At 42.1% G+C, this 25,602-nt stretch overlaps 1 protein-coding gene across 1 annotated transcript in view; it reads right to left on the reverse strand.

The window, feature by feature from the left end:
* kif5ab (kinesin family member 5A, b) overlaps positions 1-25,602 on the reverse strand; it is a 105,994-nt gene that overhangs the window by 6,943 nt on the left and 73,449 nt on the right. Inside the window, exons 18-28 of the mRNA XM_050039040.1 lie at positions 23,667-23,731; positions 20,996-21,105; positions 18,737-18,838; positions 18,131-18,191; positions 17,943-18,014; positions 17,686-17,790; positions 14,932-15,148; positions 9,887-10,157; positions 5,929-5,993; positions 2,499-2,526; positions 1,780-1,892 (exon numbers count right to left, since the gene is read on the reverse strand). Of these exons, the coding sequence (XP_049894997.1) occupies positions 1,793-1,892; positions 2,499-2,526; positions 5,929-5,993; positions 9,887-10,157; positions 14,932-15,148; positions 17,686-17,790; positions 17,943-18,014; positions 18,131-18,191; positions 18,737-18,838; positions 20,996-21,105; positions 23,667-23,731 (1,196 nt within the window). The 3' untranslated portion in view covers positions 1,780-1,792. The remainder of the gene's footprint in view (positions 1-1,779; positions 1,893-2,498; positions 2,527-5,928; positions 5,994-9,886; positions 10,158-14,931; positions 15,149-17,685; positions 17,791-17,942; positions 18,015-18,130; positions 18,192-18,736; positions 18,839-20,995; positions 21,106-23,666; positions 23,732-25,602) is intronic.

Below are 25,602 nucleotides of genomic sequence, written 5' to 3' on the forward strand. Positions count from 1 at the left end.
AGGAAGTAATTCAAAAGAGAGTGCTGATCCGAGACAGATGCTGTTTGTTGGGTATTTCTGTGCAAAGTGTCTCGCAGTGTACTCAGTGAGTGTTGGTATTTTTAGTATGAGAGCCCAAAAAAAAAAAAAAAAAACCTCCCTTCACCCTGGCAGCTGACAAGGCTCCTGCTGTAGACTCCACACTGCACCTGAGGGCCGAGACCCAATAACCTCGAAAGTCATGGTGATGTTTCACATGGCAGAGTCTGCTCCAAACCCAATATATCCATAGGAACAAAAGGTTCCATTTCATTTTGTGTTTCAATAATCAAAACAAATGCTTGCTGCAAACCACGCATTAGCATGCAAGGGAGCTCTGTCAAACTCACAAATGTATCTGCAATTTGCAAAGCCACAATAGACCTTTTTTCACAGCAGACATTTTAACTTGTCATGGAATGAAAAGCACAGGTAAAATTTATAACATGAATGATGGCTCAGCTCCAATTAATTGCCCCAGAAAGCTATTCAAGCAAGCCCACAAGCACAATACCAGGTCTCCCCTAAGTGGAATTAAGCTATGAATAATGTTTTAGAATACACCTGTGCTTCCCCTACTATGGCATGTCAAAATATGTGCTGTGAAAAAGGCCTATTATGTGTGTGATTTGAAGTTGCCATCATTAGCAATCTTTGTGTAACCCAGTAGTTCTCAAACTGTGGGGGAAAGGAGACGCTGCATGAATGCTGAATGAATATGATTAATGTAGGGAAAATAAATAAACAAGAGTTTGCTGCTGCTATCATGCTGACCTTTACTTGCTAAAAATCCAACATGGATCTTTTGTCTTTGTTGCTTTCCAAATTATTGTTAATGATTGACAGAAAATTGTGGGCTGAGGGGAATGAACTTATTTCAGCCTCCACAAAGGAGCAGGACAGAAAAAGTTTGAGAACCACTGGTGTAAGCAGTGACATAAACAGGAATATAAATTATGCAAATGTGTTTTTTTAGACTGCAAAAGCGGACGTATGTAGCACTGCTCAGCTCAGCATCATATTCATTGTTTTATGACATTCAACTTTAGTTGTCTCAGAGTCACAACATTTAACTCAACTCCCCCTCACCATTTGGTTATTATGCACGCAAGTCCATAAGTTCAGTTGAAACAACTCAAACGAAGCAATTAAAGGAGGAAAGCCGTGCATGCAGCGTCAAGGCTCCTGGTTTTTAAAGACGGCGCCTATTCTTTATGTTTTCTATAGTGCACCTGACGGTCCCTCTGCTTAGCGGCTTTGCTGCTGTGCTTTCTCTTTTCAGGGCTGCAGACCTGATTGTTATCAGCAGCACGGGACAAACCTGGGCCCAGTGTGCCCCCATTAACAGCCAGTCTGGGCTGGCAGTTCTCCACACATCTTTGCTTTGTGCCTTTTGGAGTCTTTTTCTTGTTTTTACAGCACAACATATTTTTCACTTATTCACACCCTGCTTCTGACTTCACAGATTCCCTATCGGTGGTTATTATTTTGGTTAATAAATCACTGTATTTGTTAGACAATATGTGTGTCTCCAGTTTTTTAGTCTTAGAGCCAGGCTGTGACGTGTAATACTAACAGATCAGGTGGATTTTTCCGATGCTACAGTATGTCAAAACTATTCTGAACAGACTCTGTGGAGTACATCTTAACTGTTAATTGGTTGTTTGGTTAATCTTGAGATTTTTAACGACTCACTGATTCATGAACGTGTGTTCTGTAGCGCATAAAATGAAGAGCTACTCTGTTCTTCTGTGTACTTACCTGCTCAAGACTATTAGCTAGCTGAGGCCTCGGGCTGCAGGCTGTAGAGTTTGGCTGGGTCCTGATTGTCGCAGACATCAGTTCTGGACACAGAATTCACATTCAGACACATGCTACCCAAACACACCAGAATCACAGGCAACCGCAGCACCATCGCCATCACCATCACCAAGTTCATCAGCAGCAGCAGCAGCAGCATCCGCAGCAGTAGCAGTAGCAGGAGGAGCAGGAGGAGGAGGAGTAGCAGTAGCGGTGACAGCAACAAGGGGGCAGCGACGGAGCAGAGAGACACAGCAGTGAGGGAAGCACATCAGTGATGTTATAGTAATTGGTCTTAAAGCACAGGGGGGATTAGCTAGTGCATGCAAAGTGAATGTGGTAGTGCCGTACTTAAACACGTTCTTTGCTCATAAATGCCCATTTTCAAACATGCTGGAGATATTCCGTTAATTACTTCAAGCTGCCCTATGAGTTCTGACACTGACAGCTTATTATCTCCAGTTAAAAGAAAATATTTCAGGACCTTCACTTGAGGCTGAACTGTTGTTGGCCCACCATAGAAGGTCCAAAATGAACCTCAAAATTTAACACTTTCTACAAAATGCTTCTAAGGTTACATTTTAGAGGTTTCTCCGCTAGAGTGGGAACACAGAGGCCTGCAGTAATAACAGATAGCAGAGGGTGTTGTGCAGCAGTCAAAGAGGGTGCAGCAGTCTTACCTGTTGTCATTGATATCTGTGGTGTTTCCTGTGGACAGAAAGAGGTGCATAAGGAGGCAGGCAGGTGCACGGTGAGAGGGTTGGTGGTGTGTAAATTAGGGAAAAAGTGGGTTTGTCACAGACACACAAGGGTTTTAACTGAAACAGCCCAAAGCCATTGGAGATAGATGACTTTGGAACAAGCAGCTGCATAATGTCCTCATACACAAATGACTGAGTAGAGTGTTTGTCAGTGCATTTCAAAATGAACCATATGTTCATTTTACCGATCTTTCGACCCAATCAGCTAGGTGAGGACACAGAAACAGCACATTTTAGAAGTTTATCCAACTAAAGTCTTTGTATCATTGAAACAATCCACCACCTACTCCTCCTCTCAGCAGTAGGAGAACATATGCCATTAAACATGGACATCAATTTCACGCTGTTTGAACAAATGACCAATGTTGTTGTTATTCTGGAGAGGTTTTTATTTGCACGACTACCGGAGCTCACTTGCCAGGAAAATGTAAACATGAGTCATTTTACACTGTTTGAACAAACAGCCAAATTCTGTCATTCCTCTGATGGTGACACTCTATTATGGTGCTACTAGCACAACTAATAATAACAATGTCAAAGTGCCACAAGTTTTACGAGAAAGTTCCCCACCCAGAGAGATTCAATCATTGTATAAAACTGTACTTGCAAGTGGACTGATAGTGCCACAGAGCAGCACTTGTGTGTGGAAAAAAATGCAACTTTATGATCAGTGGTGGCCCCAGAAATTTTTATAGGGTCCACGGTTGGTTCACCAAAACCAAAAGCTATAACTGAATTTCAGGAATTCTGTTATGCTGTTAAGGTGTATACTGGTGTTCTTTGGCTTATTATTTTACAGTTATTGTTACTAATTATCTGATGTGCATGGACTAATACTGGTACAGTTAACACTTTGAGTTCCGCGGCAATCCTGGTTTAATATGTTACATAAATGTGTTAGGGGATTCATTGTTTCTCAAATAGGCTGGTTGTCCTTTTTCTTAAGACAAATGTCCAGCTATAATCTGAGGGTGTACATTGACTTTAAGAACAAGACATTAGCTGGGAACAAGCCATCTCAAGTTAAGGGGAGACTTGTGGGTATCCACAGAACCAATTTTCAGATATCCTGAGGTGAGAGTTTAAGGGACCCCTTTGAAAATGGCCATGACAGGTGTTATCTGGACAAAATTTAGCCTTACTTTGGAGCTTTATTTAGCCCCTCTTTCTAACAGGCTAGGCCAGCATGGTTGGTACCAATTTATGCCTTAGGTTGTCCAGTTTCACAAGATACCACTACCTTTGTGCTAGCTTAAAATTGAGTATGTCACAGCCACAGACATTAATGTTGGCCTCCAATTACTTTCACCAGGGGTGAAGTAGGAGGGCCAGCAAGTGTATCAGAGTGCTTCCTCTCCTTGGGGGCACCACGGTTTATAATGGCTCTATTTGTAGTTCCTGGATCATTGTTACATTACAAGCCTGTTTTTGTTCAGCTACCTTCTAACCTACAGATCTACATCCTTAAAAAAAGTATGGGAAGTCGTTGTCTTCACTCCCAAGACTTATTCTTGCTAACTGTTCCTAAAATCTGTAGTAAACTGGAAAAAAAGGGTGTTAAAGTATGCTGATGTTATGTGTGCACCTGTCTTATTTGTGCTGCTGCCTGTCTTGGCCAAGACATTCTTGAAAAATATATATTTTTTCTCAACAAGTCTTTTACTCTCAGTTAAAAAAAATAAATAAAACACTTTGTGGATTATCTCCGTTAAACAGGTGTTTAATGGCAAATGTCAAAAATCCTCCAGCTCATAGCAGCTTCTGTAGAAGTACGACCCTTAAAGGCCTGTGCTTTCCGTGAAATACCCTGACAGGGATTAATCTCACGAAATATTTCCCTGGCTTTTTATGTGACACAACATGCTGATACCCAGACATGAAAGGCGTTTCTCAATCTCCAGAAACTGAGAAGTCTGTGTGCACTCATTGTCATTCATGGAGGAAAGGTGACTTAATTTGTGTGCTTCAATTTGATGAGTTGGCTATTATCAAGGAGCCTCATGCTTGACTGGATTATAAGGCTGCTTAATATAATCTCTGTGAAAAAAATAAGGTCTGACAGTTAATAAAAATCTTATCCTAACAGGAAGTGTCAAGGCTACACCTCAACCAACTCAAAATACAGAAAAAAAGGTAAGGTAAATTTGAAGTAAAGGCCTTGCAGAGCGATTTGGCTTCAAGTTTTATACTTCCCCATAAGCTCTTATTGAAATTCACTGACACTGAGTAGAATTATAGCACAGAGTGAACATTACCAGGTAGGGAACAGAAGGAAATTTCGCTCAGAGTTTGACTTCAGAATACATTACAGTGTACAAGCACTTTCATTCCAAAAACGCCATATGTCCATTTTAAATGTACTAAATAAAATATGGAAAACAAAATAAAACACATTTAAAAAAAAAGCTGCACACTAATTACACCTTAAACAGTGCAAATATTTACAATCTCTTGATTCATTGCATCTGAACAGCTGCCAGTGTTGAGTATCTTTTATGCCAAGAAGAGATAAATATCAGAGTTATTTCCAGAATCTTCTTTTTGGCAGCGATGAAAACCCCTCAAACAGCACCATGTGAACCAAAAACTAAATCCTGTAATGGTTCACCGGATAACATCACAGTTATCTGTATTTAACAGAAGGCAGGTGCTGTTGCGGCTGATTGATATATTGGCTCTAAACCCAGTTTCTGACTTTTATTGATATTCCTGGAGAATCGAAGAGGTGTGGTGTTGTTACACAACTCTACAGCTGTCATCACTGGGTCAGAGGCTGAGGTGGGCACTCAGCCTGTCTGGCCGGCTATCTGTCTGGCTGAGTAATGACACTGCAAGCCTAATCTATCTCCCCTGGAGTCTGCTGCTGATGAGAGCAGACACAAACACACACTCACACACTAACATGAAGATGCAGAGAAGCCTCAGCAGCAGTAACCTGTAATACACTAAGATAGTTTCTTTAATGTGTTTTTAAAAATGAGCCTGTATCCCATAAATATATGGAAATTTTATCCAAAGACTGTTGACCTGTGCTGAAACCCACCAATGGCTCTCAATTACACTTAAGACTGCTGACTCCGAGCCCATTACAAGGAGATGAAAGCAGACAGAAAAAAGGAACAGCGGGCTGAATTGTTATCATAGCGGCAGGGCAATCACTGTAAACTGGTTTAACAGCCGCCACTGCATATGAGTATATAAAACAGCATTCAGACATAATGACTGGTATGATAGCATAATGGCAACCACTAAAATATAAGAGGTCATAATAAGAGGTGAATTTACCCCCGCTGATCTTGATCATAACATTCCTCATAATTCTAAGAGGCGTCATGTGAACAGGGCTCACCATTTTCTGAATCAAGCATCTCTGCGGTGCTCTTGTCTGTTTGGCTCGGCGGTTCAGCTGGAGGCCTGAAAACAAGGAGACAGAAATGTTTATGTAAATGTAACTGCGGGATTTGTGTTTCACAAAATCGATCCCTTGATCGATATGGTCTTTGAGTTTAATGAAACAGGAGTAAAAAATTGAAAAGTAAGCGACCCAAGTGTTCACTCAGCCTCTCAATAATCAATCAATGTCAAAACAGATTAAAACTGAAGGCTTGTGTTGTACAAAAACAATAAACTATGAAAGCTGTATTGTTTCAAAGCGGTGTGCTATAATTAGGCACATAAATTATTTACAGATACTGTGAATGAGTTTTAGTAAGAGATAAATTAACTTTACACTAACAACTGCACTGCGATTGAATGCTCTGGAAAACAGGGATTTTTTGCTGCAATACTGCGAGTGGCCACTGGGAAAGATTGGCTGCAAGGCTGAGCAGCTTTTCCGGGCGCCTGCTTTGTACTACCTTCACATTGCAAGTAGACCAGAACCATGTGCATGGCTCTGTAGTAGATGAGTATGCCTCTTTGTTTTGTTTTTTTCTGGTGTGTCACGTTCGGCGTCATGGACAGGCTGGAAAACAGGGTTAGTAAACAGTAGAAAGCAGCATGGAGGCCAGTGAAAATGGTATGTTGGTTTCTTCTTTTTTATATCTCTTAATTATCCAGTCTCTATTCCAAACTTGCTGCAGACCCTTCTCTAAGTCCCACCCCTGGACGTAGACGGGCCAATCATACCATAGCATTGGGCCAGCTCAGACCAGGGTCCAACAACAACACGGCTATGCTCCGTTTGACTCTAATGTAATCGTTTCAGATTTCCTTCATTTTCAGGCTGGTTTTGTGGATTTGGAGCTAAATGTTGAGCCTGGGGCACGTTGTGTATTAATGATACTCGTTACCTGGAGAGGTTGGAAAAAGATATACGTTTCTTCCCTGTTCCAAAACCAAAATCAGACCCTGAACAGTGTAGGGTTAGCTAGCTAGCTTGCGGCAGAGGTCTGACAGCACAGGGGTGAAGCCAAACACCGTTCATCTGCACACACTGTGATGCCACACAGCTGGTTCAATATCAGCAAAGTTTCCCTTATATTCATCGTCTTGTGTGGCGATCAGCAGTGATGTGGTGGTTCACTTTTACACTGTGATCTGTAGCCTATAGTTCGGCTTTAGCTTCTAACTATCTTTGTCTTTTGAACCTGTTGTTGCTGCTGAGTCAGTTTGACATCCTGGATATATCCTTCAAACACAGACTGTAGACCCCTCTGTCTGCTTCTCTCTGGAATCACTGTTTCATATCATATGTTTTCAGGGAGCGCAGTCAGTTACAGTGCGGGCTCTGTGCTTACTCTGAAAGCCTGTTGGACCATCATAAAGGGGCGGGGCTTAGTGCAGGGTCACAATGTTTGAGAGCTGCTTGGACTTAGCAGACGGTATTTTGTGGTGACACCTCATTGGATCTCGCTGGCAAAGGGGCTTAAATTAGTGTGCTCACTCGGGTATTGTATTTCAATCACTACCAATCAGAGCCAGAGCCAATAAATGCCCATGCCTACTGCAGAGTCATTTGACCCAGGTGTCAATGGTGATTGTAACCTTTCCCATTACACACAAAATGGGTTTTTGTGCAGCAGGAAAGGGGCTTCAGAGTATTATATTCCAAGGTAAACAAAGTGAGATGTGGCTAAAGGCATCTGAAAAAACACTGGACCGTGATACAAAAATAATTTGTCAAACTATTATGTACAGCCTGAAAATTTGAGATGCAGTTCACAGCACAGAAAAGAGCTAGTAAATGGACCTTCAGTCAAAAACATTTTGCCAAATTACTCTTCCAAAGGTCAAGAAACTGAGATGTGTTGGAAAGCACTGGGAAACAATACTGAGTGGATGTTGAATTAAAGTAAAGATCTCGAAGATTTACATTTAAAAAAAGTCCTTTAAGTCACAATCTATCACCAAATGAGGTACTGTAACACAGTGGCCCACTGATGAAAGCCCTTGCATTTGCAGTATAAGTGCAGCACCCATTCAAAACCTGCCTGTTCAGAAGAGAAACTATAATTGCTTGGCCTGTGGTATTGCTGCTTGCAGCTTTCTCGAGAACCACTCATCCAAACAGCTTCACACTCAACACTGTGCTTCTTTAGGTCTAGAGAAACACACCTGGACCCAAACAGCTATAGATTCATTATGATGTTGAGATATAACAATTGAATTATGTTGCTATTCTTACTCACTGTACCCCAAAATGACATACAAAAGGCCGCCAAAGCACTTTACAAAATGCAATCAATGGTATACTACTTACGTTCTGTGGACTTCTACTTCTACCTCAGAAGAAAACATTATTCTATTACATTTACCTGACGGAGACTTGTTACTGATTACACTGCAAATTCAGATTTTACGTACAACATTTAACAATCACGAGATGATGTTTTATTATTTATTAAACTATCCAGCATTATATTAGAATTGAAAGCTCCATCTTAAACAGATGTTAAGTAAATTTAAGTAGACTGTGCCTTCCTTTATCCCTTCTTATTATTCTCCTCCTGCCCAATGCTTTATGCATCCCTGAAAACATGCATTACATTTTTTATAACATTTTGCTTATAAGTTATTGATCCAGGAAGTTCAACTCCGTGAATATTTTTCCAACTGCAACAAACTGCTTTAGGCGGCAGCTGACCCCTCTTCTCGGTACTGTGCACCGGCTCTGAATCTTTTTGCAGTACTGAGCACTGGACCGTACAGGTCTTCTTTCCTCCCTGGTTATAAGTTAATATGCCACCAAGAAGCTACTTGCAGTCAGATATGCTGAAATATACATGGTGAGACATGTCATGCTTAACTCACAGTCTCCTTTCCGCAGAACCCTGAGGTCCCACCCCTGCCACTGCACAGAGTCACAGAGCGCTGTTTATTCAAGGTTTATTAATATTGACCGTGTCACCGGTTGAAATTGCATCAAATTCAAAATGGCACATCCTTGGGTTCCCAGAAGTGCCAAGTGTGAAGTAGATTGGATGAACAGTTCTCATGATATGCAAAGGGCACATGGACAGACAGACAGAGGTTCCTTGCGATATATTTATATTTAGATGACAAACTGGGTGTCTGTGGCGACATTCCCGCAAAAATCACAATCAGCACAGTCATTTAATCTGCTCTGACAAACACCAAACGCACACACGCGCGCGCGCACACCACCTTTCAGCTCGCCAGCTGCAGGTCTCATAAAACCAGCTGATATAAATAAAATTCACCAGCTTCATTTCAACAGACAAACTCTCTGCAATTACTGTTTATCACCGTAGTTGCCAAGAAACAGAGAACGAAACAGAGATCTTAGAGGCTGTAACTTTAGGAAACGTTTGTCATCCCACTATTTTCAAGGTAAAGATAAATCCCTTTTCAATGCATGGCTGGCCAAAATATACCCGGACAGGACTGATTCTTGCAACAAGTGTAAAAGTTCACCTGTTGACAATGTACACACGTTCCTGAGTTTTGGGCAGCTATATTTGAGACAATTAGCGATGTACTGGGTAAAACAGTGAACCTTAACCCCCTCACTGCCCTCTTCAGAATCTCCTCCGTGCCCAGTATGCCCAAGACTGCACAACAAGTCCTTGCTTTTACCTCCATACTGAAAAGGAGACTCATTCTCCTTGTTGTCTCCACCACCAAACTTTGCTGCAAGTCATGTCCTCTCTCCCCCTTTCAACTGTCATGTCAAATAAAAGCATAAGCCAAAAAAAGAAAAAGTGGAATGTGGTTGAAAGCACCACAAAAAGCTAAGTTGACCTGCAGTTAAGAGTAGTCCATTTTGTTCAAAGTTTTTTGGCAATCATAATCACCTCCATGATGATAAATGGCACATTCTACCACATGGAACTGTGTTTACTCACATGTTGTCCTGAGCGTCGTTGTCATGTGAATCGTTGCTTTGGGGGTCAAGGTGTTTGGAGGGGCTGTTCTGCTTGGAGTTGTCCTCTGGTAGTCTGGGCTCTGGACTCTCTGGTGTTGTGGGAGAATCGGGAGCAGCCGCCTGTTGCTGGTTGTTGCTGTTGTTGTGGAAATCGGCTTTGCAGAAGGGAAGAGGGTGATCGCTGTAGCCTCTGATGAAGAACGGGTTGGTGGGAGAGCACACTGGATAGTGGCCAGCACGCACAGGCTTGGCTGTTCGTGATAAAGCAGAATTGATGTATTGATCGATCCATTCATCCAGAAAAGACAAAAACATCACATTTACACAGCCCTCTGGGGATAAGGCTGCGCTGTCATCTGTAGCACAGGTTGATACATTTTAATGGGAGTGGAATACTGAGAATATATTAAAGTCCAACTGAAATTAAAATGCTTTAATAAGGTAAAAAAGAATCTTTATTTTCCACCAGGGTGGAAATTTGTCTTTGACTCGCCAAACAACAACATGAAAAGCAGATGAGCAGTCAGTAAAACAAACATATAGACAAGGTCATTCAAAACAAATCATGTCTGTCTCTGTCTGTGGCTTAAATCAGTCACTTTGTTGTGAATACTGATGCCACCTGGGATGAAGGACTTCTCAAATATATTTTTTACATTTTTTTGACAGAGGGATCTACTGTATAGTGCTGCCTAGAGTTCAAGAGCTCAAACTGGCTGAATCTGCCAGGATACTCCTCGCTTTCCTTTCCCTCCTCATCCTGTCTGTAAAGAGTTGGGTCAAAGGCTTTTGGGGTTTGCCAACTATTTTGCTTACCGCTGACACAATCCTGGAGAGTTTATTCTTAGTTCTACAGTTTAGGGACCGTACCAGGCACGAAAGTGAAAAGTTTAGACATTCTCAACCATAGTTTTGTACACAAGTTCTAAAATCTGCTGACTAACAGCAAAGCCACAAAGTTTCCTAAGAAAACAGAGTCACTGTGAGCATCTTTTTAAATATACTCTGTATTTCCAGAGAAGCTTACCCAGGAGTCAAGAACTGTACCAAGGTATTTAAAGATTTCCACCTTTTCAACTGTTGGCTGTCAAGTGAAACTGGCTCTGTGTTTAGATCTTGGTTTGTGCAAATGATTATTTTGTCTTGGCCACATTCATTTCAAGCTGACAAATGCAACACAATGTTTGTTAATATGGGCCACATAGGCAGCTTCACCTAATGGGTCTGTGTTCCATAGAAGGCCACTACTAGGGCTGCGTCATCAGCGTATTTAGACAATATGAAATGACGCCCCTCTCACTGTCTTGGAGGATGTTCCTGCCAACCTCATCAGGCATTTGGCTGACATGGGAGGGTCGTCGCCTTGATTAAGCTCACCTGTGCCTTCCAGGCTATAAAAGCTGACTCATGTTTTCACTCACTCGCTCCTTTCCTACAGCAGACGTCCACCCTGCATCATTGCTTTTTGGTTTTGCACCTTCAACACCTCTGCAGCACACCTGACACATATCCACACATGGCTGTCATTACTGGCTTTGCCGACCTACATGCTCCATTATTATCCAATCTTATTTTAATAAATTCTGATTGTTTTAATTAAATCTACTGTGTGGACTCCCTACTTTTCACATTCCCTGAACCAGTTTGTGACAGTCAAACATTCATCGGTAAAAAGAAAGATGCCTTTTTTGGGGTCTACTACAGCATACAGTACATTTCTGCTCTGTAAATCACCAGTCCTGTGCTCGTCTTTGAGACAAAACCAGAAACCAAAAAGGAAAGAAATTATATCTTTTGATTTCATAATAGTTTTGCATTAACTTGGCGGAATTAGCCAATCAAATCTTGCCGAAAGCAGTAAAGTCTCCGTTCTATCAGCCTGCGACACAACACGAGCTTTCCTGCCAAAGCCTCCTTCTGATCTAACAAACAAACATGAACACATGTCTTGTCCTGCAGCACTAACAACATGCCGTCTGCCCATGACATGCAGGCTACAGCACAGTGCCTGCTTTGTCTCTCGCTCACTACGCTGTTGCACCGACACTCTGGCAGCCAGCCAGCACTGTCAATCAAATACAGACACCGACACGTCCCTCAAGCCAGCTGAGAGGAAAAGGAGCATTTTTATTTTGCCAGAAACCCTTTTCCTTCCCTCTAATAATAAAAACTCTTAACAATACATTAAAAAACAAAAAAGGGTGACGAAATGCGATTTCAGTCGGACTTTAACATAAACCACCATATCAGTTATTCTCAGTCGCTGTCGTATAATCCTCAAATAAAAATCATTTATATAAAAAAAACCTGAAATCAATAGCTCATTTTATCACGGCAGCAAATGCTCCTCTCATTTATTTCACACATAATTCAAATGCATGAATGCAATTATCTTCAATTGACACAGTGATGAAGAAAGTCTTGGTGATCAAAATGGATTACACAGCTTTTCTAATTAACTGTATTTCTCTAAGAAGACCACATTGTGTAAATCCTTATATAGAAAATATTCAAGCCAACCATCACAGCTATTCAAGGACTTCAAAGAACCAACACACGTTGTAAAATTTCAAGCAGTCCTCAAACATATCTGTGTGTTTCACAGTGGTGAAGTTCTTTGGTCTTTCAGTTCCTGAAAATGGAACAAGACTGATGCTAAAAAACTAATCTCGCATCTCACTCATGCATGAACAGGAGGTGTATGAATATGCGGTGTTCTGGTAAGAGGAAGGAAGGGGAAAGATGAGAAATAATGCAAATCCAACAATGAGTGTTGCCTGTGAGGAAATCGCACCATGCCAAATGATTTTTTTTCATGGTGCACTGCAAAAGGCAAATATCAGATACTGTAAGAAGCAGAAGAACTGGTGTGGCCAGAGAGATAAGATTGTGTAGCCTGCATACAACCTCAGCTGTAAAGTGGTGGAGGATTTACATTTTACAAGTTTAATTTCTACAATAGTTCCTGTTTTCATCTACATAAATCTTAACAGAATACTGAGACATCTGTTGTTATTCTACCTTTTTTTTTTTAATCTCAGAGACAGAGCTACTGGAGAGGCTGCCACTCACGTCGGCAGCATCTAGAATATCCCTTGGGATTAATAAAGTATCTATCTATCTATCTATCTATCTAGGATTCATACTGAGAGGAAAAACACTGGCATGAATTTGATCATTAAAGGGAAATTTCGGTTTCAATTTCAATTTCAGTTTCGAAATTTCGAGGACGAGAGAGGAGGAATGGCTGCTGGAAGGCTTTAGCTCTGGAGATTGGTGGTGTAACGTTACCTGTGAATGCTGTACCCCATTGCCCACAGAAGAGGAATACCTCTGTTGCAAGGAATGGGACCGGTTGCAGCCTTAGCTAAATGGTAAACAACAAACATGGCAGCACACCGGTAAGGTAAGACAACACGTTTACATGTCGTTTTTTATATGTTCTCTGACATTTATCCTAACGATATGAGGCGGTCTTTGTGGAGAAAAAGCTTGTTTAGTGGACTAACTTTGCACTTGAAAGGATGCCCGTTCAATTAAGTTTTAACAGGTCTGACGCTACGGCTGTATCTAGGCTAACGGCTAACATGCTAACTATTATTTCTATGTCACTAGTGACTTAAAATAAATTTAGGACGATAGGAGACGGGTTGAAATAAACCGAAATTTTCCTTTAAGTTGGCTGCAGAGATTAGTCTAATTAGTCTAATTAGAATGAGACATTAACAAATGGTAAAAATAATTTATACAGCACTTATCTAGTCATAGTGACAACTCAAATGGCTTTACAGCACAAGCGCTATTCAGCCAGTAACGCAAAGGACACCACACAACCACCTGCTCATCAAATAATCATTCACATGCACATCGATGGCACAGCCATTGGGACCAATTTGGGGCTCAGTATCTTGTTCAAGGACGCTCTGACATGTAGAATGCAGGGCCAGGGATCCAACCACCGACCTTCTGATTGATAGACAACCGCTCGATCTCCTGCACCACAGTTGTCCCCAAATAACAAGCTTCAATTTGCAATAGCTGTGACAAATTCCCCTTTTTTGCAAGTTGGCATGAACAGTTAATTAGCTGTCCTCCTCATGACCAATCTTTCCACAAAATCTTGGGCAAGTCTGTGAAACCATTAGAAAGTTATGCACCTGTTTCACAGTAGGCCACTCCCATTGCCCCTCCCCTTCAGACCCAACTGGCATGAACACAAACGCACACCTTCACACACTTCACCTCCATGCCACTGTTCAGTTTCCCAGGGCAAAAACCATGACTGGGGGATTTTTTGTGGAGCGACCAACCTACAGAGTGAGCTCTAGAGCTGCTGATCGTAGCTAAAAATAAATGAATTAAGTTAGATTTAAATGAAAAAATAAAGTGACAGGAAATCAGTGGACTCAGTCATATCGACACATTTCCTCAGGCATGTACCGTCTCTGTTTTGCCAATGAGGAAAAGCAATTGAGATGCACTGGTTGATGAATTTATTCCATTTCAGCACATAAGCTGGGACTATTTGCAGGTGTTGTGCTGCACACAAATTACTGTGGTGATTACACTTATGGTTTTGAGAACTACTCAAAAATGTACTTAAGCAAATGAGAAAAACTGTATATGACTCTGCATAAACCTAAATGAAAGAGCTTGTAGACATTAAAACAGTTGTGTGTGTGATTTGATTGCATACTGAATTAGATTAGATCCAGCTCTAGTGTTATGGCACAGAGAACAACGACAAAGGCAATGAAATGCAGTTGTGAGAATTACAAGAAAGCAATTAATGTCCTTAAAAGGAATGCACTGGTATGCTGCATGTTAATACCCACAGATCAGATTTTAATACATGGATGCAATGGATCACTGCCTATCTACAGATTAGAAGATTATTTCATCCGATTACATCGCTTTTACTGAAATGACACATGCAGCCACATGTAATGTAGCGTGTAGATCGCTGCTGATGGCTGTTCAATTATTCTGAAATAGCTGAATCTGTGAGCGAGGTGCATGTGTTACCTATCTGTGCAGCATGTGGCCGGCGGAAGGGATTGCGAGTCCTCATCACATCTTTGATACGCTCCACCTCCTGCTGGTAGCGGCGCCGATCCTTCATGGCTCCCTCCTTGGCCTCCTTCAGCGCACCCTCCAGGGCCTTAACTCGCTCAGCTGTAGAACGAAGACGTTTCTCCAGTTTTGGAAGCTCACAGCGAAGATCTGCGTTGTCACGCACCAGCTGTCACACAGACAGGAACACACAGAGTAAGCCGTGGGATTGAGGGATTGACTGTACATGTCAGTGACCATGTGATACACCCCCTAAAATAAAACATGTCTCGATGAGATGCAACAGATAGCAATATTGTTCGCAATCCTTTCTCTAGAAAGCATTTTTTTTCCTGACAGGGATAATAACTTTCTGAATACATTTTATGAAGAACTTGTGTTTTGAATCATTTTGTCGTTTTGCTCATTTGTTTTGAAGAGGATGAATAAGAACGTAATTTATTTTTCTTCCTAACTTCAATTGCTCCACCACTTTCACTGAAAAGGCATCCTCCAGTTTGGCAGTGTGAGGGATCCAACCCTGTTGTGTCAAGAAGAGCACAACAATGGGTATAGGATACAGCAATGGCCATAGCAAAGTGGCCTCATAACCCCCTTGAACCGGAACATTTCTGTCAGTTAGAGCAAAATAGGTGCAGCGAGGTGGAACACAGGAGTGTCAAGTGTGACCTGATGGGAAAATTGTCGATGAAAACACAGCCTATACTGCTTTTTATGTTGAGGAAACATGCTTAACAGCTACCTGAAATCGAAAGAGAGCTCACCAGAAAAATAGGTGTTAACACCAAACCACCAGCTATACAGCTTATTTGTTCATCGTGAAGGAAAACTAAATGTATGGATTTGTAATACTGCTCACAGCATTTCACAGCAAACATGAGAAACCAATGACTGCACACCTTTAACACAGAGTGGCGAATTCACAAAGAATGGATTGCAGGCACTGATCCATGAATTGAGCATCACTTGCAACTATCTGCTTGTTCTCAAGGTCCAATTCACAAAAGATCTTGCTCTAATGATATTACAGCACAAACATGGCCATAAAGTTGTTCAGCTGAGTACAATTTGCCCTTTATTTGCGCCTGATTGCAATTACCCATGTGGCAAATTATAAATGCTGCCTTTGCTCCAAGAAAACAGTTAGCAGAACAATGGCAGAGAGAAAAAGAAAACTGAAATTTTCACGGTGCATGCTACAGCTCGACGAGATGATAAGGAAATTAATTTAAATGTGACAGTGAGAAACATCCTGGTCTGTCAGTGCACTTCAGTTACCACCAACTCTCTGAAGACGCTAATTATTTCACTGTAACAGCATGTGGCGATTAGTGCTGATCTTTGCGAATTTGACTGTATTTGCATTGAGGCTCATTTGCATAGAATGGAGCCAATTTTGTACCACATGTATGCATATTACCTCATGTATATGCATGCAAACAGCACAGGAGCACCGAGACGCCATTTGCCTGGCGGCGCAGTTAAGGGTGTATTTCATCCTCTGAGAACTACATGGTTTCTTTTGGTCTTATTTGTGCAGGTTTAGCGGCTGCAAAAGCCATGGTATCCTTTTGTGAATTTCGCCCACTAGAGTCTGCTGGTACGTGATCACGCAAACTAAAACAAGACGTGCCGGTTTAGCAAACAGGCAAAGTTATCTAACAGGCAAGGCGGGCAAAAGATTGAGGAATCTAACGGAACCACCTGAGGTTTGGCTGTACTACTTTATTCTTTGGTGGTGAGTCGTTTTAAAGGAAAAAACAAAAAAAACGGAGGTAGTATTTTCACAGGAGGTAAGTGGTGCTCTGTGCAAAATCATGACCATGCAGAGACGAATGACAGGCAGACATTACGATATCTGTAAAAAGGCAGAGAAACTCATACATAGCCCCAACGCACTGTCCACTGCCCGTCTTTGGGAGTCTTATCACTTTCCACTGGGAGCTTGCTGATTTATGACCCTGACTTTCATCTTCCATTCCCACAGTATCAGCAGGTGGTGGATGGGATGGAGTCTCCCAGCAGTCACTTTAGGATTGGTTTTCTGCCTGACACTGTGCTGCAGTGCAGCTCTCACCAGTCTGCCAGCATGAGTATATATGTGCCAGTCTGCAGAACGTTTAGCACATCAACACTCGGTCCACTGCTGTAGTCCATTTAGGAATATTAAAGAAAGATGTGAAGTGTGTGTGTGTATGTGTGTGTGTCTAATCTGTCTGAGCACAAGGCTGCCTTTGAGAGGTTGTGTGCATCAGCTAGAGAGAGCAGAAAGATTGAGCATGTTTGTGTGCACCTGCATGATGAATTCATTTGTGTTTATCAAATCGTAGTAACTGTTTTATGTTATGGTTTCCTTTTCCCTGAAAGCAGCACGGTTTACACCTCCTGCTGCTCTGTTTTCAAGGAGTCTTTCATGTGAAGTTGCAGTTGTAAGATGATTGATGGTGCTAGCATTACTTTTACCCATAAGAGAGCAATGACAAACAACACTCACTGCTCTGTATTTTAATTTAGCTCCCTCTTTATGTCCCCTTATATTCTATCCAGCTAAGCACTTCTGCCTCACTGCTGCGATAATCAGACTTCCAGGCTGAGCGAAACCATATAATTTGTCCTAATTCTTAAGAGAAATGGTGGACAGGTGAAATGCTATTTTCTGCCTCCTTCGCTATAATTTATAGCTCTGCAAGTGCTGCTCATTGTTACCTGTTTGTGAACCTTTGTAAGCTGGTCCAGGTTGTTTTCAAGAAAGGAAATCTTCTGTTTCTGGGTGATGTATCCCCCGCTATCATCAGGCTCCATCTGTGCACTCTGTCAACACAAACAGTGGAGATCTTTTAAAATCGTAAAAAACAAAATCATTGAGAGACATTTCAAATTGTGTAGTTCCAAAAATATTTGCATACAGTCTAGGTGAAGCCGCATGTTTTCTAGCTACAGTGGTGACGTGTTGTTTGCCTTACTTTTCTCACTCGAGTCGTGAGGTCTTGGACAAAAAGCTTGCGGAGGTTGTGCAGGGTGTAGAGCTCACGAGCCTGCAGCATGAGGGGAGAGAGGAAATAGTGCAGTTAAAGCAGTTAGTAGAGAGTATTTAGTGGATCAGTGGCCGCTGAGGGAGCCAAGTGAGTTGTGACAGTAAATAACGACTTACAACAGTCTCTTCCAGCCCTTTGAGGTCCCGCTTTGATTGCTCATGTCGCTCATGGAGAAATCTATAGATAGACATGTAGATGGTCAGACGGATAGATAGAAAATTCTAAATGAACTTCTCTTTACCCCAAATGAGCACCAAGTTCTTGCCAGAATAAATCATGAATAAAGAACAAACGCAAGCGTAGACCAGCTGCCCCACTCGTGGGCTGTTTCCCATCTGCCATCTGATGCAACACGCTGCAAAGGTCAGTGCAGAAAGAGGCCTATTAGCAGCCAGCTGCTACCTTATTGCAAAACTACATTATGGAGATGCAAAGAGAGTTAAATAGAAAGAAGCGAACCAAGAAAGAGGCGAAGAGAGGGTTAAATATGGATAACCTCCGGATAATTTTAGCCACACTATGTATATATACTTCGCAGAGAGATATGTTCTGTAAATAGGATGACAGTCAGAGCTGTGGAGTGAGGGGGAAAATAAATAGACAAAGGGAAGACAAATGACAGAGAGAAATAGAAGATGTGAATCAAAAGAGGCAGCTCGCCCCCGGGCCTCCATATGGTGAAGTGTTTGAAAGCAGGCCAGGACAGTAAAGCAGAGACTCACGTCAGTTCCTCCAGCTGTCGGCTCTTGTGATGCTCTTGGCTCCTGAGACGTTCAAAGTCACAGTGCAGTTGCTCCAACTCCAGATGCTGCTTCTGGTTACAACTGAAAAGGTGAACAATGGTTCAAAAATATTTAATGGAGATAGTTTGTTTCTTTCTCCTATAGGAAGTCTAAGAATTTAGCATGTTAGTGAAATGCCAAAAAAGTGAAACTGAATCTGTTATACAATGGATGTAATCTGGACACAGAGCTCAGGTTCACAAAATCACAGTTTGAGTGTGACTTTATGAACTCTCGTGTGCTTAAAATGTTCTCTATTTAATTTGGCTTCAATGCCAATCATAGAATTTTACTACTCAGCCTTCAGCTGTTTTACAAGACCTTTTACAGGACACCAGAGAAGTTTTATTAGAGGTTTATAAACTGGTAGAAAAATGCTTTTTAATAGGATTATTACTTGTACTGTGATGGGGCTTTGCTTTGGCCTTAGCTTGACAATCACTTCAATGTCACATAAGAATAATAATTTCTTTCCTAAGTCTGACAAGTAGTAAAGTCAGTGGCGTGTACAGACTTTCAAAACAGCAGGAGCAAAAATGATGACCCTGTATGCAGGGTTAGGACATATTTTGTCCTTAAGGTCCAGACACACCGAGCTGACATCAAAGAACTAGCGGCAACGAAAGCCCACTGCTGCCTGTGTCCTGGCCAAAAAGTTGTACATGAACACACTGCAAAGGCTTCAACCGACGGCCAACCAGCATGCATGTTCTGCACCAGCATGAGAGGAAATAACTCTCAACACCAGCAAGCAGCCGTAGTCTGTAATCATCATTCAGTTTGCCAGTTAGCACAATGACGAAGGATATTTATTGTGCACCAGTGAACAATAACACAAACCATTATTCTGATATAGAGCTCAGCTGCTAATGAAAAATACTCTTACCTTAAGCAACAAGTTTGTTTTGACCTCACTCCTCACTTCTGTTTCTCTTTTTGTGCGCTGAGCTGAACTGCCAATCACAGTGATTTCATTCACCAACGGGCTCTGCTGTCTCCGACGCAGATTCAACATCCTGAATCAGCTAAAAAAAAAAAAAAGGCGAAAAGCGTGGACAAGGGCCGATGAGGACAAACGGCGCAAAGACTAGGGCGATTGATGCTCACCAACAGCCCAACATTGAGCAATGGCTGACCATCAGCTTGGTGTGTCGGGGCCTTTTAAATCATATCCTCACCATACAAGCAAGAGAGGAATTTGGACTAGGGTCCTTGAGTAGCTCAAGTGTATCATCAGGTCAAAATTGAAGCATGAAAGTACCCCATTAGGGTGCAGATACATCCTGGTTTTAAAAAAAAGTGCACACCTGTACCTGCCACTGTTTTAACCATTTTTTGATTTTGCCCTTTTTTTCTGATCCTTTTATCCTGGCAGAAAATTAATTTTATACCCGCTTTTCCTGCTCTGCTTCAAGGATCTTAAGGGCCACTTTGCTCCTATTACAGATGCTTTCTGCCCCACTGACACCCATCCCTCCATCTACACATTTTCAAGCTGCTTATCCAAATCAGGCTATGCCAGCAGGACAAGCGGAGCAGCCCCAAATGTCTTTTCATCCAGAAATTCTTTGCAGCTGCTCCTTGGGTGTTACTCAGACACTCCCCAGGGCCAGCAGGGAAATGTACTTTTAAGTCCCTCAACAGAGTCTGCCCTGCAGCCTGGTCCCACACAGTCACGCCTCCCACAGAACATCTTCAAACTGAGGCACCTGAAGGGGGCATGTTTTCAAGGAGCCCAGTGGCACCTCACATTGTGGTTTGGCAGCAGCTTGAATCTAAAGTCCTCCCACGCTGCAGTTTCCTCACCATGTCAACCACCCACACATATTGATTTCAGCCCCTCTTCCAGCTAGAGCCGGGCTTAGCCCTTTTTTTGAGAACTCAACTACTGAGACCATGTTTCTCCAATTTTTGCATTTCCACACTGCTTATGAGGGTGGAATTGAATTTTAGATTTGAGCCCACAGACAGCTCACAGAGTGGGTAAGCTGTCTGCTTCTGAAACCATGTAAGACCTACATTGTATCGTGCCTCACAGTCCAGTGTCAAAGATAGAAGCAGACAGTTTTATAGTTCTTTATACTTGATTGATGCCCCTGTACTTCTCCTTATATGGTCCTGTACAACTTGTGGACTCTTGATTTATAAAGTCTGATTCAGTTTATTGGAGACCGCTTGGAATAACAATGAAGCACTGACTCAGTTAAGTCGTCGATGATCTTCTGCTTCTCATTGATCTCGTCTCGCAGGCGGCCAAGCTGTTTGCTGTGCGACTCACGGTGTGACTCCATCTGCTGCTCCAGAGCCCTCTGAGGTATGGGCAGCAAGAGGGGGTGAGCGACATACATATATAATGAGAGAAGGAGAGAGTTAGAGAGAGGAGACAGCAGTGGGAACAAAGGGAAAACTAAATAACAACAGAGAATAGAATCACACACACCGGTGCACATGTGGACATAAAGAGCCACATGGGCATTAAGCACACACACACAGCAGGTTGTGTCATACAACGCCACTGAGCATGAAGTGAAACATGGCTAATGAAACTGGTGCATGTCACACACAAACACACACACAATGACACTCATAAACATGCACGAATACAGCACAGGCAGATTATTAAAAACAATAAATACTGTCAGCTGTACAGGAGTGTGCCAGAGCTGAAAACTGAATGTGTTGTGGGTTTACTTTAGGCTAGATTACCAGCAGGGAGAGGCAGGAAAAAGGCCTGTGGCCCCAGACCTTCACAGGCTGAACCTAAGTTTCACCGTGTGTCAGTGGCTTTTTGGTAATTATGCAAATATGTTTAGGAATTTGCACGACTACAGTACAATATTAACTGCATCCTCCATTCTCTGAAAACACAGAGACTTTTAAAAACGCCTTTCTCGCTGGTCTCATGCAGACAGAGGTGAGTGGAGTCTGGCAACACACATGGGGTGCAGGGTCCTAGGGGGTTAGCTGCGGTTGGTGCGACATAGCTGCTACCCACTTGAGGGCGGACGGCCCGGCCTTTGAACCTACTCTGGAGAAGGTCCATCTGTGGCGTAGCTCGGCGTGTCTAAACTGACAATGGAAAAGCAAATCGGCGCGACATGGCTTGACTTGCCATCTTTGCAGTTTGGACTTTTTATTTGCCATGAGCTTTTTAAGGGAATTGTGTTAGGCTCTGGGAAAGTGGGATAGGCATTTTTGCAATTCTTCTGACATTAAAAATATAGCTCAACAGTTTGGGAAATATACTTATCTGTTTTCTTGCCAAGAGTTATATTAGAAAATTGATACCACTCGTATTTCTGTACAATAAAGATGTAGCAGCCAGTTAGCTTATCTAAGTATAAAGACTGGGAACAGTGTTTGCTTGGCTCTGTCCAAAGGTAGCAATATCTGCCCACCAACATCTCTGAAGTTCACTGATTAACACTTTATATCACACTTGATAAAAAAATAACAGATTCAAATTTTACAGGTCTTGGACAATACACCAAACCACTGTGACATCAGGCTAACAACAACGATCAACGATTAGACTTTTTTTCTAAATCCCCTTCACAACAACAACCACCTCTGAGCTAACAACTTACATGCTGGAAATGGCACATTTTGACAAAGACTTGGATTGTACACTAAGGCACGTCTGCCCCCTCTGTTTCAGTGAATTGTTGTAAAGATCTTCAACAAATAAGACAACTTAGTCTCGCAGGACTGCAATGCCCCCACTGTTGATTTGCCACATTTTTTAATCTGGCAGCAGCTTGCACCAGTGACATTGACTTCACTAATGTACCAATCCGTTTCACTTCACACAAGCTTCTGTGATATTGGTGTAATAATGTTCTGCTAGAGCCACATACAGCCAGGAAATCATCTGGGGTTTTAACTGGTCCAGGGAGCTCCTCCAGAGCTTAAGTACAGTCAGGCTTCACCTCTGTGGCAGCGGGTCTTACGTTTGTCTTCTTAAAGTGTTGAATCACACAGTGAAAAAGCAACTCTTATGGCCGAGTACATTCTGGCATTTTTGCCTTTTTGACAGCTGCAGATAGACAGGAAAGGTAGGAGTGAGAGGGAATGACACGCAGCATAGGGCCACAAAGGGTCGGAAATAAACCTGGGCCGCTGTAAAGGACTCAGCCTATGTGGGGTGTACACTCCACCAGGCGAGCTACAGGTCATCCCCATTTTAATTAAAGTGCTCGCCTCCCAACGTGCAAATGTTGCAACAAAATAAGTTCACCCCCGACACTATTTTGCAAGAGCAACGTTGCTGCACCCTGGGTTTAGTGCTAAACAAGACAACTGTAATTGGTTTAAAGAAACAAAAATACACCAGAGCATTTTCTTTCACCTACAGCAGTAAGGTAATTAGTGATAACTTAGCTTTGCCTAGCACTGACATAACGCTGTGGAGATAGGTCTGGCTACGCAAGACTAGTTGCTAGGCAACCAGCAAAGACTCTAGGGATTTAGTCATCAAAATCAAAATATAGCCAGACACATAGCCCTTACTTTAAAACAGACAATTATCACTTTTACGCTGTGATTTCGTGACCTTTGGACTAAGCCAGGCTCGCTGTTTCCTGTTTTTATGTTCTTTAAAAAAAGTTGACAGATTAATCTGTAATGCAACTGTTAGTTGCAGCCCCGATATATATATATATGTATATATATCTATGCAAAAACCCTTGATCAGACGTACCAGCACAGCCACAGTATGCTGACACATGAATGCACACTCATGGAGGGAGACAAACACACCCACATCACACCCACCCACACTCGCACACCGACACTTGCAGTTGCTGAGTGCTGAAGCGGTGCTCTGAAAGGTCATTACACTAAAAGTTGCTCTCACTGTAGTCATGGTTACCTTTATATCACAGGAATCCTGGATGGACGACTGGTTCTGCCCGCTAGTCACTTGTGACATGCTCTCTGAAAAACATACACATACGACTTTAAGGAAATGACAGCGAGAGAAACCAAGACAGAGGGAGAGATAAAAAGAGATAAAAACACTGCTGTAGATGAAAGAGGTGACAGTGACCTGACTTTGACAGCCCAGCAGCACCGCCGCTTCATGTTGACAGCGAGGTCAGCCTGATCCAAGTCATGCCTCGGCTGTAATAATATCTATTATTGAAAATGACAGCTATTGTGTCAGGCTGATCTGATCTGTTTTTGACTCACTGCTGTTCCTGGTGTCTGATGATGAAATTACCGAGCTCTCTACGTCGCACCAGGCTGTGTGATCAACACGACCTGCACCACTTTGTATTTATCTCCTCCTGTAATGACTTGAGGACCACCTGGCTCAGGTGTGGAGTATGGCCAAAATTGATTTATCTGCCCTTAAATCCACTGGTTATTTAATGCAGTTCTGTGCGACTCCTCAGGAAGAATGACTTACATTGCCTTTGGCCTGATTTGTGAATTGTGTCAGTGTCCTGGGAGTATCTGGTTGGATGGACCTCGCACAAATTTCAAATGTACCATTAATCTATTCGTGCTGGTGCTGTGAAATGTTGGGAAGTCTAAGCTGTTTGTCAGCGTTCACCCTTGTTTTTCTTTTTCTGGACAGGATTGAAAGGCCTCTGGCAGAGACTTAAAACTCTCCATTGAGGCCAATAAAATTGTTTTAAGCGGCACTTCCCCAGATTTCCAGCTCAGTGGAGCCGAAACGCAGTGACAGATTTGTTGTCTTTTTTATGTTTCACTTTATCCAGACATGATTTCGTTTCGCTGTGTCAGAACATTAACCTTATTTTTGACTTTGGCATCTCAAGTCAGTCATTTTGCCAAAGATTTACAATGTAGCTTGATCTACTTACTGTCCTTCACAGCGCAGTGAGTAAGAACTTAGAAGATCATTATTCATCTCTTCAATCCCTTCAGCGCAAAGTCATCTTAAAAACATGTGCTTCTGTTGGATAAATATTCTGCTTTAAACCCGCAGTGCTTTTGGATTTATTGAGCAAAGATCTGTTTTGCTGACTGTTTGATTGGATTTGCTCCTGGCTGGAGGCTTGTGTTTTTGCCTGATTTATCAACCATAAATCTGTTGTTTTGCTTGTCTGACCACATTGATATTTTTCTACTTCACCTTAGAGTCTGAATAAATGTTAAACACTTCCCTGGTTTGTTATTTTGGTCACGTAGCTAAGATATCTCAACCTGAGCTCGGGGCAAAGACACTTTTATTACAAATACAGGACCTGTACATTTTATAGGTGCTGCACTGACTGTTTATATATATATTGATCCTTGAACTTATGGTTTGACCGGTTGTTGGATTTCACCTCAAGCATGATTTATATACTATTATTTAGTAGTTAGTTATTTTAGTAGTTCACTGAGATTATACATCAACTGCCACGGTTGCCACTTTAGTCACACTAGCAACATGGCTCTATGGATGGTGATGTCACTCAGTTGGTCCACCACTTTGGTCCAGACTGAAATATCTCAACAACTATGGGACGGATTACTATGAAATTTTGTACAGATATGATACAATGCGGTACAATACGATAAGATGCGATACACTTTGTCCCCATAGGGCATGCTGCCCATACTACACATAACAGCACTGCACATTAGCAACTCATGTATTGCACATAACACCAGGACTCAACAGAGCACCACTAGCAAAATAAAACACAAACCCAAAGCATCAAGCAACATTACTGAAAATCTTAACACATATATGGACCCCTCCCAAATCTGACCACTGATGACATGTTTAGCCGCATGTCATCATTTAATCGCTGGCTGTCCAGGTGGTGTCCAGCAAATGATGTGGGTTT

The sequence above is a fragment of the Epinephelus moara genome, chromosome 24 (genome assembly GCF_006386435.1).
Source record: "Epinephelus moara isolate mb chromosome 24, YSFRI_EMoa_1.0, whole genome shotgun sequence".
NCBI lineage: Eukaryota > Metazoa > Chordata > Actinopteri > Perciformes > Serranidae > Epinephelus > Epinephelus moara.